General features: G+C 39.7%; 1 protein-coding gene and 2 non-coding genes across 7 annotated transcripts; 2 read left to right on the forward strand and 1 right to left on the reverse strand.

Annotated features, from left to right (window-relative positions):
* Positions 1–804: 804 nt before the first annotated feature.
* On the forward strand, positions 805–12,491 carry dyrk1ab (dual-specificity tyrosine-(Y)-phosphorylation regulated kinase 1A, b). 5 transcript variants are annotated; one of them, XM_034112982.1, is made up of 12 exons: positions 805–1,635; positions 3,484–3,553; positions 5,209–5,405; positions 5,685–5,777; positions 5,900–6,088; positions 6,298–6,445; positions 6,545–6,831; positions 6,952–7,098; positions 7,464–7,604; positions 7,742–8,045; positions 8,324–8,448; positions 8,839–9,426. In XM_034112982.1, exons 2-12 carry the CDS (start codon positions 3,544–3,546, stop codon positions 9,424–9,426), a joined length of 2,229 nt encoding a protein of 742 aa, XP_033968873.1. In that variant the 5' UTR covers positions 805–1,635; positions 3,484–3,543. The 5 variants fall into 5 exon arrangements, with proteins under 5 accessions (XP_033968873.1, XP_033968876.1, XP_033968874.1 ...); XM_034112983.1 differs by lacking the exon at positions 805–1,635 and adding an exon at positions 2,264–2,488; XM_034112985.1 differs by lacking the exon at positions 3,484–3,553.
* A 233-nt stretch (positions 12,492–12,724) lies between these two features.
* Positions 12,725–12,796, forward strand: trnap-cgg. Its single transcript has one exon. It is a non-coding gene; the product is annotated as a tRNA-Pro (tRNA).
* Positions 12,797–13,054: 258 nt separating this feature from the next.
* On the reverse strand, positions 13,055–13,126 carry trnap-agg. The gene has a single exon. It is a non-coding gene; the product is annotated as a tRNA-Pro (tRNA).
* Positions 13,127–13,568: the final 442 nt, after the last annotated feature.

Here is a 13,568-nt window from a genome sequence, read left to right on the forward strand (position 1 = left end):
CAGAGTTTATATTAAGAATACATTTTGACTGAGTTATATTATAGAAAACCTGCCCTAGTAAATCTTGTTTTTTTATTTTTACTGCTTAGAATTAAAGTGTAGGCAACATAGGCCTATTTCTTATGCAGTCTTATGTGGGGTTTCTTTTATTTATCTTTCATCCTAATGCTTAAAGACTCACTATGTTAAAAGGGGCTTCTGGATAACTGTCCCCTTAATCAGAAAATACTGTAAGCTTAGAAACTAAAATGGGATAAACATTGATTAAAAGTTCATACTTCAGATAACATCTCCCAAAGTTACTTTGATGAAGGTACAATTCTCCGTATTTTGTTGCTATTCTTCCACTGCAGCTCAGCAGGTAAACACTGGGTTTTGTAAACTAAAAAGTATAATATAAGACATATAGTAGCCTACAGTAAACTTATCTGAGTCTATAAAAAAGTATTATTATTATAAATAATAGACTCTTAATTAGTTTTGGCTAAGCTATTCTTCAAAAACAACAACGTTAAAAAAAAAAGGAGAAAGGAAAACACATACCAACTTGCTGTGATAGACGAAACTGGCAGCATAAGGCTACACATAAAGATACTACATAAAAAGAACGGACGTTTAAAATTGTAAAAATAAACGCATTTCTGCCGGACGGTAGCAACAGGCCAAACACGGTCGGCAGACAGACAGGGACACCACTGGAGTTATGTGTCCTGTAACTCTGGCCAGTTACATTTTATTCGTCATTGGTACATCCGGGTACTTCATTTTTTTTGATTGACAGTTGCCATGGCAACAAGCTAGAGCATCGCCATTTTGTCAGGAGGGTTTTTTTCCCAGCTCAGTCTTTTCAAATGTTCTCCCTTCCCGCCGGAATAATGCTGTCAGTGGATATATATTTGACGTTTTTGGATATCGAAATGCGTCTAGTGGATCGGATTAAGAAGATCAAGAGGCCGACGTTTTAAATAGTTGAAACAATTAGGCGGCGCCGCACTAACTCAGTTGTCCGTGTCTCTGGTCCACCGGGCCGGTTCACTGCGCAGGTTTGGACCGCGCGCCATTTTGTGAAAATTTACACAAAATTCCTAACCAAAATTATCAGAGGACACGGTTTCTGTTTCATGTTTGAAACAAGCTGGATTCAACAGTATTGTCGTATCTATCGAAGTGGCCGTCGCTACATTTGCAAAGACAACGTAAAATCTGAATTTGACATAACGTTTGTTTAGCGGCAGCTAGAATTGTTAGCTTGAGGCTAGCCAGAGAAGCTACAGCCAGCCAGGGCAGGTAGCTAATGTTAGCTGCGTTCATTTTGTCAACTAGCTAGCCAGTTCGCTAAGGTTAGCTAGTGAGTTATGCGAGCTAGTTAACGTTAGCATGTTGCTAGTCATCAGCTGATAGTAACGTTAGTCAAAGTTGCTTCGATCGCCGATGTTGTTCATCAACGCTTGGAATATGAAGACCCTAATAAATCTGGAAGGCGATTTTTTTTAAGAGTTGGCCGACCAGAGGACGGGAATTGGATTTAACGTTAACATTACTCGCTAACCGTGCAGGGAGGGGAGAATCTCAAGCTGGATAAGTTTCCTCATCATACAGGTTATTGGACTTTAAATGAAGATCGTGCCATCAGAGGTGAGTAATACTAAAATACTATCTTTGACATTACCATTCGTTTTCTTAAAATGTTACGTTTACGCCTTCGCAGTTTCATATTATATGTAACGCGAATGGTTAACAATGATGGACGCGACAGTGAAGTTGAGAACGGTAGCTTATGGTATGGCGGCTAGCTAACATTTTGTGGCGGTGCCGACTCCGCTGAAGCCAGCGTTCTCAACAGATTTCAGTCAGTAGGTCAACGGACTGATTTTTATTGTTAACAGGGATCAGTTTTCCAGCTTGTTGTAAGCCATAGGGTGCAGCGGATTGTATAGGTTTGGAAGAAGAGTCATGCTGGCACGGTGTTAACGTTACAGCTAACGTTAACCCTGCAATATAAGACATTGTCATTGTACGACTTAAGCAAGTGTTGCCGTGTAAGCTAACAGTCTCATTTGAATTACTGACAAAACAATTTCTTATTGTAAAACGATGTGGTCTGCTTTGGGTTTTTGAGTTATACAGTACGGAAGCTCACCTAGCTATCCTCGCTAACGCCTGGTAGCTAATTCGGCTAACCTGGCTAATGGTTAACGTTGACTTGTTGACGAACCAGCTGAATGGGCCCCACAACCCGCTGGCTGCACAGCGTCACTAGCTAACGTTGGATTGGTGAGAGATATGCTTGCTTGTCCCGCAGTTTTCAGGGTAACGTTAACGACGACAACGTTAGCTAGTTAGACTGCTAACGGTAACGTGAGCCCGAATACGTTTACCATTTATTCGCGAAATTGGATGCATACACGAACGATAGCAAGAGGGGACGCAAATTAACACTGAATATGCTTTCTAAATTCCAACCATGACGAGATCTACCCCATCATCTGTAAGTACATGGCTATTCGGGCACCGTCTTTATGCACTGACGTTAGGCTTTTAATTGTTTTGGATGGGTTACATTGGATTCAGCTTTGGCATGGATCTAGTCGATTGGGCGTGAGAAGATGACACATAGTCATGTTACAGAGGTCTTCGGCTATCACGTATGATATGATACGGCTAACAATAGCAAGCTAGCCGCCGTTATATTTACACCTAAATAGGCCCGTTGATGCCGTGATGAGTAGAGCCAGGAAAGGAACTGTTCATATGTCAGTACTGAAAATGAAGAATAATCAAACGTTTAGGAGGGACTAAAGAGCTACAAGTGTGCTTGCTAAATGGCTTTTTCATCAAATACATCTTACATATTCGGGTTAGAGATTTTTGAATTGTCAAATGAAGCCCATAGGTATTTTATTCTGTCAGGTATTGTGTTTGTAAAATGGAGTCAAACCAAACTTTCCCAGTTTTTGTTAATTTGCACTATACACCAACCTTCTGAACTGTACTATTTGGTTTTACAGTATTTTAAGTTGGACTACCTATTTTTAAGTACATTTGAGGTATTAAAAACACTTAAAATGAAAAGCTATGTTGACTATGGACATGTAGTCCCTATCCATATTGATCTCGATTTGTTTTGATAAGTATGTGTTTAATGTAGTGTGTGCCTTTTTGTAAGTCAACTATTATTTTTGGTTAATAGTTTCTCAAAGAACTTTAAGTATTTTGTGTATTATAAAAAACATTTGCCTGGAAATGAACTGCTTTTGACTGTGTATCCACCAATAGCTTGCCTTTTATTGTACTTCAGCTTTATTAAAAACAAAAAACAAAGTGTATACACTTAACGTTACCTTTAGCACCCTATTAAAGTTGTGGGGTGTCCTCTGTTCTTAAGGGGTCCTCTGCCCTACTTCACAACAAGTTAAAAAAACTCTAAAGTTAAATCCCCACCAAAGATGCACTATGATAATGGTCTGTTTCTATTTTTTGTAGTGGGTTGTGGTTTGCTGCTGGACTCTCCTCCCAGGATGATGTGAAATTTGACATGAGATAATGCATTCAGGTTAGCTGCTATATATTGAGCCTTTGGTGTGAAATGATACAACTAAGACCTTTTTCTCTTTCTCTCACTTATTTGGCTGTTTTACATTTGACAACCAAACACACACCTTTCAGGACATTTTTTGTAGATAAAAGTCACAAAGCTATTTTTATTACAATTTATCAATGCCGTTTTTAAATATACATTTAATGATGTTTTTTCATTTAAGAGTTTAAAGTGATTACAATTTATTTGACGTATTTGTTTTCAGGCCTCAGCTTAACATGCAGGAAAATAGACTAGTCATCATGACAAATCATTCTTATAATTGTAGTGCTTTAAATTTGTTTTGTGCATAAAAAGATTCAAATGAATATGATTGTATTAGGCAAAATTTGTTTTACTTTAACCAAATAGCTTTGATCATCCTTGTAATGTGAGGTTTTATAAAATAAAATGTAACGTTTATAAAATAGATAAATGTTTTAAATATAATATATATATATATATATATATATATATATATATATATATATATATATATGCCTACATTATTTATATATTTTATATATATATAGTGCATACATGTCTTGGTTTCTTAAAATACAGCCTTTGCCTGCGCTCTATCATCTTACAGTTTCTCTTATTTCTGTCAGTGGATGTGTATTTTCTCCTTTCCAAAGCTGGGTCAGCTTTCTAATGCTCTCAGATGGAGTGCAGGTTTTGGGCTGTGCAGCTATTTTGCTGTCAGGCTCTTGTGTTGAAAGCAGCGTCTAAGTGTGCCAAAGTTCAATTTTATTTCTTGTTTATTTCTTGTTTTCTCATTGGAAAATGGGAGCAGCTCTGCCCTGGCAACAAAAGTAGGCTATTTGCATACTGCGTTGTGATTGGTCTGTGCATTGATGGGCTTGCCAAATCACGCTGTATCTCTGTGGTGATAGGCTATGCTAATTAGGTGCTGTTGCTGGGATTCTGAATAGTGGTTACTGTGTAGCACTGGTGAATTGTGTTGTCTGGTGAGAGATGCTGATAGCTGAACATGCTATTTGATAATTTTTTGATTCCTTCTGGCTTAAAATGAAGGATGATTCACTGTATAGAGTGGAGATGCTTTCTTTTCACCCCTTTTCACTGTTAAACCTGCTGTTTTGCTCCTTTTTCTTCACAAAGGTTGATATCTTACTGCTATAATTTGTTTTATGGTTATCCTTTGATGCATTTTTGTGACTTTACATGTTTAACAAAAGACACAATGTATTAATCTGACATTTTTCTTAACAATGAATTATTTTTTAATTGTTCTAAAATATTTTATGATCATTTTTGTCTGTGCTACATTGTCAAATTGATCATTTTCAATGTGCAGGTTAATATTACAAATGCATAATTTGCATTTTGCATATATTTGTATTTCCCAAATTGAAATGAAGATGTTATTGTATTTGGAAATTCATACAAAATACTTGCAAAAAATGCTGAATAATATTTAATCTGTTCAATATAAAGCATATATTTTAATCTGTTTGATTTTTGGGCCATACATCTCTTTTTTGGATGAGGAAAACTGCTGTTTTACATCAATATTATTACCATTTCTACTCCTTTTGTGTGTTTTGTTACATGTAATGTTGAATTATGGTTTATATGCAACTGATAGCAGTGTTCATTTCTTTTAGGAGGAGAGACTTCAGCATGCAAACCTTCGTCCGTCCGGCTTGCGCCCTCTTTTTCTTTACACACTGCTGGTCTTCAGATGGCTGCTCCAATGCCCCATACGCACCAGCAGTACAGTGACCGCCACCAGCCAAGCACTGACCAATCTGTTACGGTCTTACCGTACAGCGACCAGACCCCACAGCTCACTGCCAATCAGGTACAATAACTCTGCCCCTACCTCCGCTCTTACATTTCCTATAATCTGAATTTTACATTACAAAAATTGCAATAGGCCTACTTAATGTGATTTGAAAGACTACTTCTCTTTCTGCTACTGTCACCAGGCAGAGTAGCTGCTTACACATATTCTTTCAGTCTAGCCATTAAGTATTGTGTAAACTGTATTTAAGGCCTTTTTTAATGCAATGACAAAACAAAAGTACTGTGCAAACTGTTTGTTTATGAAATGTTGTGACTTCCCCATTTGATACTACAGAGGCACATGCCCCAGTGCTTTCGTGACCCAACTGCAGCTCCCCTGAGGAAGCTCTCCATTGACCTTATCAAAACATACAAACACATCAATGAGGTTTGTTTTCTTTCTCAATACATGCATTTATGTTTTAATATTTCAAGGAAGAAAAAACATATATTTTTAATAATGTAAAATTCTTCAAGTGTGATTTGTATTCTTTATTTGTTCATTTATAGGTGTATTATGCAAAAAAGAAGCGGCGGCACCAACAGGGTCAGGGTGAAGACTCCAGTCACAAAAAAGAGAGGAAAGTCTTCAATGATGGCTATGACGATGATAACTATGACTACATCGTCAAGAATGGGGAGAAGTGGATGGACCGCTATGAGATTGATTCCTTGATAGGAAAAGGATCATTTGGACAGGTGCTTAATTTTTTATTATAATCTCACACACACTTTATTTGAATACATGTGAAACGAAGAATTGTTTTGAAATTGGAGAAACAGATTTAATTTAACTCTGCATAACTTTGATGACACTTCCTGAGGATTTTGCAGTTAAAATGTTTATCAACGGAGCAGTTCTGATTTAACTTTGCAATATTAACATTTTCTTTTCCTGGCCTCTTTAGGTTGTGAAAGCGTATGACCGTGCTGAGCAGGAATGGGTCGCCATTAAGATCATTAAGAACAAGAAAGCTTTCCTCAATCAAGCCCAGATTGAAGTGCGCCTCCTAGAGCTCATGAACAAACATGATACTGAGATGAAATACTACATCGGTAATTCATTCTTGAAATTTGCCTATGATCTGACAAGATATATGAAAGAAATGAAATGTCCTGTATTTTATTAACATTGTACTCTTTGTGTTTCTGCAGTTCACTTAAAGCGTCACTTCATGTTCCGGAACCACCTCTGCCTCGTGTTTGAGATGCTTTCATATAACCTGTACGACCTTCTCCGAAATACCAACTTCCGTGGTGTCTCACTCAACCTCACCCGGAAGTTTGCCCAGCAGCTATGCACGGCGCTGCTCTTCCTGGCCACGCCTGAGCTCAGCATCATCCACTGTGACCTGAAGCCTGAGAACATCCTCCTCTGTAACCCCAAGAGGAGCGCCATCAAAATAGTGGACTTTGGCAGCTCATGCCAACTGGGACAAAGGGTATTTAGCTGCAGTTTTCCTAATTTGCAATAAATACATTTATGCAAAAATATCCTTTTCTTATAGTTCAGATGTTAATGGTAAACAAGGAGACTGACTGTTTATGCTTTCTTCCTGTAGATATATCAATATATCCAGAGTCGCTTCTACCGTTCCCCAGAGGTGCTGCTGGGAATGCCCTACGACCTGGCCATTGACATGTGGTCCTTGGGCTGCATCTTGGTAGAGATGCACACTGGAGAACCTCTCTTCAGCGGAGCCAATGAGGTATGAGCCCTGACTTGTACTATATTAGTCTTTAATATAACTGAGAATGGCAACGGTTCATTGTCCTTGAGTTTTTTCTTACTTACAAGTGTGTATATGGCAAATATGTTGTATAGGCCTTAAGATCCATACGTCGTGTTCACTAACCTAAAACGTATCACGCTCACACTACGTTTTCAAGCCATAATATAAATGGTTGTTTCCAGTCATTGTGGCCACATGCCTTAGCCCACAGTTTTAAACGTTTGGTCAACTCAAGCTCAGATGACATTTGACTTTACATTTAATGGTGATAAGAATGTATTCAATGTCTTTTTCATTTGATTGAAATATAACTGTAACTTGATTTATAACTTGTTCCCCAGGTGGACCAGATGAACAAAATAGTTGAGGTTCTTGGTATCCCACCTAATCACATAATGGACCTAGCCCCAAAAGCCAGGAAGTTCTTTGAGAAGCTTTCGGATGGTACATGGAGTGTTAAGAAGACCAAAGATGGCAAAAGGGTAAGCTTAATTTGTATTGCTTCAGTTAGACCGACTAAAAGTTGTATTTTGTGATTACAGTGGAATGTAACGTACTGTGTGAAGAGAAGTCATGGCTAAGTAAATCTCTTAATCTTTGTGTACTCTGCCTTAAACAGTATAAGCCTCCAGCCTCGCGGAAGCTCCACTCCATCCTGGGTGTGGAGACAGGGGGTCCAGGTGGCCGGCGGGCGGGGGAGTCTGGCCATGCTGTTGCTGACTACTTGAAGTTCAAGGACCTGATCCTCCGGATGTTGGACTATGACCCCAAGAGCCGCATCCAGCCCTACTATGCTCTGCAGCACAGCTTCTTCAAGAAGACTGCGGACGAGGGGACCAATACGAGCAGCAGCGTGTCTACGAGCCCCGCATTGGAGCAGTCCCAGTCTTCAGGAACCACCTCCAGCACCTCCTCTAGCTCCGGTAACCTGAACACTCAGTCTCTCCACTCTCCCTCATTTACAGTTCTGTATCACATTTATTTGTCAGTTGTTCCAAGTTCACATGCACTTCACCAAAATTATCTATTTGGTAAGGAGGATTGGTTTTGTGGAACTTAGCATCTACATTATGAATTGTAGCATGTAAGAACGCCATTGAAACTATTCCAATATGTTTGTGATATTGGGCTACATAAATAAACTTTGATTGATATGTTGTTGAGGCTTCATTTGTGACTCTTCTTTCGTTTGAACCCCTAGGAGGATCCTCTGGGACAAGTACCAGTGGCAGAGCCAGGTCAGACCCTACCCATCACCACTTGCACAGTGGAGGACACTTCGGCACGGCTTTGCCTGCCATCGATGGTGACAGCCTCTGCCCGCAGGTCAGTAAGATATCAGAACAATATGGAAATACAATTTGATTGGAGTTATTGTGATGTTTTGTTCTATCAGTATCTGTATATCTTTGCTCCTTCAGCATGTACCAGAGGCTGGCCTGCTTATTTTAAGCTGTTTAATAAAGATCTTTCAGAACAGATAAAAAAAGGTTACATTTGACCAATGAAAGTCTTTTTTCATGTAGCTTGGTATCAAAACAAGACTGGATAAACGTCAAAATCAGTGGTTTTGAAAAAAGATCATTATTATTTGGGGAAAGAATGCTATGTATGCTGTATTGGCAATTATATCCACTCTGTTTAGTCTTTTGCAAATGCTTAAGACCTCTGGCCGTATTCCACCACTGACTCTTGTTCTTTGTTTGACATTGACAGGCAAGACAGCCTTACCCACCCCCACTTGTGTGGGGAGGTGGTGTTGGAGCAGAGTCCGCCACTGGAGAGACCCACCCAGTCCAGGAGACCACCTTCCATGTTCCCCCTCAGCACCCTAAGGCCCTGCATCCCCACTCACATACTCATCACCACCACGGGCCGATGATGGCTACACGCCCACGCCCACGCCACTACACCTCCCCGACACACAGCTCCTCGACACAGGACTCCATGGAGGTGGTTCATGGCCATCTGTCCATGACCTCTCTGTCTTCCTCTGCCTCCTCTTCCTCTACATCGTCCTCTTCCACTGGAAACCATGGCAACCAGGCCTACCAGCTCCGCCATTTGCCTGTCGGAGCTCTTGACTTTAGTCAGAATGGTGGGCTGAGCATGGGGCTAGGTGCCTTCTCGAACCCACGGCAGGAGACTGGCATGGCCGCGCACCCTGCATTCTCCATGGGCACGAACACAGGGCCTGCCCACTACCTAGCGGAAGGCCACCTGGGCATGAGGCAGGGCATGGACCGGGAGGAGTCTCCAATGACTGGAGTGTGTGTGCAGCAGAGTTCTATGGCCAGCTCGTGACTGCACTGACATTTGGCTGTGTGTTCCCCCCTGTGCGTCATTTTTAAGGTGGTGTTTTTTACTACAAGGTGTGTTGAGAACAAAAGCTGCTCACGTCAGAAGGGAGATATCACTGAACCGCTACTACAGAGAAAAACCTTTTGTTAAAAAGTATATATGTAATTTTCATCAGTCTTTCTTTTGCAATCATTAGGCACAAAATAATACCGCGGAATAACCATAGTGAGATTGAGACATCCATCTTACCATTTCACCAGTTTCATGTAACCACCAAGTAATCACCATATGGTATTATGTGGCAAAATCTTCTAAGGAGCATTTCAGAGCAAAGTTTGATGCTGTTTTGCAGGTAGCTGTTGGTGATGAAATGCTTGGCGTCCTCTTTCGGTTCAAACCGTGGACTGCCTGACATTACTGTTCCACTGGTTCTTTATTATTTTGCCCTTTTTAAGTGAAATTTCTCGTAAAAAGCTGCTTGTAAATCCTGTAGCTTGACAATGAGGGGAAGTGTTTGCGGTGATATTTCTTGTTGGTCGGTATTGTGTAACTCTGTCAAAGGGGAGCACATAGCAGTGGAGTCCCTAAAGCGTGTGCTGGCCGGGTGGAGAGGAGACCTTGCAGGTGGATACTGACACCGACTGGGTCAAAGGAGAGGGAGGCACCACCCTTCAGGCCTAGAGGCCCTGTTGTCCTGCAAGCTGCACCCTGGCCCGGCACAGATGAGAGCAGCGACGGGCGCAGGAGACGCAAGGATCCAGCCCGGGGAAAGGAAGACAGTCAGTGGCTGGTTCTAGATAACCCTTTGGCCTTATGACTCATGGACTTGGAATGGGATGGAGCTGGACATTATCATTTGAATTAAGATGGCTTTTCTCTATTTTTCTCTCTAGACAGCCCTTAATTCTTTAAGGAAATTAAAACAACTTTAGAAAAGGTAAATAAGAATGGTAATTTGAGGCCTTTCTCGACAAAGATTTCTTCTTCAGCAGGGCCCCACATAACAGGGTCTTATTGTACACAACAACCTCCTAAACATTACTTCCTTGAAAATCTTATTCACTGGTTAAGGATTTTGCAGTGGAAAGAACTATCTATTCCAGAGTCTACCCTTTTATGTTTTGTTATTTTTCCCTTTTGCATGTAGTTCCTCATCAGAACCACCTGCACAAGTCTCTCCATCCAAAACATGGAAACTGAAGAAAAAAAACGAGTTAAGTGACTGCCTTTTTTCTCCTCAAATTATGCTGTGAATTTTACAAGAATTTATTTTCCCTTTGGATATGTTTTTATACCAAAGCAGTTGTTTTATAGCATATAGGTGTCTGTAACCAATAATGTAGCAGTTCACCACTTTGACGCAAAGTTTATCAAGATCTTATTTTAACGTCAATACAAACAGCTGCAATATATTACTTTTAGCAAAACTGGAGACCGTTGTTGAGACCGTTGGCTATTGTGTATTCTGGCCAGATTTGTTTGCAACGTTTTACCAAAACTGTTTCCATATTAATTGGTAGATTATTTTGGGAGTCTTTTAAAACTTTGGTATGTTAGAGAATTTGGTAGTTACTCTGCAGGCTCCGGAGTAGCAAGATAGAAGCTGATGGTTTAAAAAAAAAAAAAAAAAAAAGGAGACTAATGCGTTCTATTTCTGTGTCGTCGTTTTTCTTTTGCCCCCATCATACTATTTCAAAGGGTTTTGCTGCCTTTCATACATCATTTGGTCAACTTGGCTAGTTTCTGCCGTGAAAGCAAGACTTAATGTCATTGTCTTGGCAGGGTAAGGATAATTGTGGCAAATCAGTTTGTGATGAATGGTATTTTTCTGATTTGGTAGGGCAGATCCCCCATGATTGTTGTCCTATTAAAAAGGAAAGGGTGTCCGTCAGCCCACAACCACATGCTTTGCCTAGGCAGACATGCATGTCCTCAACATAAGTCAATAACCAGATTTTTTTTTTTATATCAGGGATTTTGAAGTGCTTTCTTTCTTCTGTTGCTCATTTTACCAGCTTTGAAATTCGACAGAAAAACCTGCCCACAGCCACCTTTCAAAAATAAGGGCAGGCCACAGGTCATGCTCTTGCCATTTTTAAAGGAGAAACCATCATAAGAGATCATGCTTGGTATTTCCACAAACACAAATGTAAAGCTACCTATAATGAGATTGGGGTTTTATCTGGATGTCAAGGTTAATTGCAAATTTGCAATCATTTTTCATACCCCGCAGAATTTGAGACATTTAGAAATTGCCAGTGGTTTTATTACTGGCACTCATACTGGTACTAAACATTCCAAAAATAAAGACTGAAAAAGAAAAAAATTGACTGCAGTGACTCGTAAGTGTGCGCCTATTTCAGATCATGCTGATTGACCTCTTATTTAGAGCAGTTGTCATGAAATGCAGCCCCTTTTTAATAGTTGAAATAGAATTTATGTATATATTTATATTTTTTTAATAAAGGAAGTATAGAACTCACTACCTTGCTCCTGCTGGTATGTTGATTATGTTTGTCAATTTGGTGACCATTCAGTGGGCAGGAACTCCTGTTTTCTTAGTGGCAAAACCTTGCCTTTTGGCAAAGGTACTTGACTACATCAGGACAACACTATGAGGTAGGGTTTGAATCAAACAGGGAAAGCTAGATCTTCAAACCTTAATAATTTTCACAGGGTATATTGTAAGTGCATGTACATCACAAACCTTACTTTTTGGTTATATGAGAAGCACATGGTTGAAAAAAAAAGGTTCCATCTTTCATAAGCCTGTTCAGTTTGTGGGTTATACACAAACACGTATACTTGTCGACATATCTGAACACCCAACAGAAGTTGAAATCCTCTTATTTAATTTGGATTTATCCTTTTCATTTTTAATTTCACATTTTTTCACTTTTTTTGTACATGCAACATGCACTATAGAATTGAACAGCATGGGGGAAAGGATAAGTCCATGTATCCACAGATTGTAAGATCTAGTCAAGACTTTGCTGTGTTTATGACAATGCCCTTTGTATTATATTAAGACAGTCTTATGTATGATATATAAAAAGAAGTTAATTGAATTGCTTTGTGTGTCTTTATTGTTCTCCATCTACATTAAGTCATTTTCAGAAAGGGCTCACTCTTCACCCCAAGTAACATAAAAACTCATCCAAAATTAAATATTTGTTATCATAGCCTTTGCAATAAATAAAATGCGTAGCAACATAAAAATGTATAAGCCTAAAATAGAAATGCGTGACCCTATCTATATAAGGCATTTTATAAAATCAGAAAGGCCTGTAATTGACGTTCTGGCTCGTTGGTCTAGGGGTATGATTCTCGCTTCGGGTGCGAGAGGTCCCGGGTTCAAATCCCGGACGAGCCCTTAGTTTTACTCAAAGGACGGAGGCTGTAGTGAACAAAGTTGGTTGGTCGCAATTTACTCACGTGTAGTTCAGCGTAGTTTGATAAATCAAATAATGTAATAAAAAAATATAATCCTAAATTCAGTATACTTTATGCGATTATGGATTTGTTGAGCTATTCTAATGCCGAATACGGACCGTATTTTCGCTATTGTCGATCGTGTCGATTGTAATGTGTTGCTCGGTCCCAGACTGAAGAGGCATAAAACAAAAAAGGCGGGCTCGTCCGGGATTTGAACCCGGGACCTCTCGCACCCTAAGCGAGAATCATACCCCTAGACCAACGAGCCAAGTGACGGGGATCGGGTTTCATTTTCATTTAGTAGTTGCAATATAAAGACGAATTACTGTTTACTAGTTTATCTGATAAACGGGTTTTCTCTTAACCGATTTGACTGAATTTAAGACAGCTAACTTAGTAAGGAAGAATTAGTAAGTTATGGGATTTCATAGTTACCAATTGCAAATGGATTTAACGTTATTTTCTAAATATGGCTAGATATTTGTTTGAAACCCTAGGTCATATAACGAGCAAACGGGTCATGGTAAGGTAGCTACAATCTTCTTCTTGGAAAACCTCATCAATCGTATATTAAGCACAAAGACAATCTACCATTTAAGCAGGCTAACTCTTGTCATCCAGTGGGAGAGCCAGTGGGGGGCAGCAGCAGTAAACCTTGGAAAGCTGCTGTCAGTATATTCAAGGGTGAAGAAGAAATATTTGATGTATTT

This window comes from Trematomus bernacchii, unplaced genomic scaffold (genome assembly GCF_902827165.1).
Source record: "Trematomus bernacchii unplaced genomic scaffold, fTreBer1.1, whole genome shotgun sequence".
NCBI classification, from domain to species: domain Eukaryota; kingdom Metazoa; phylum Chordata; class Actinopteri; order Perciformes; family Nototheniidae; genus Trematomus; species Trematomus bernacchii.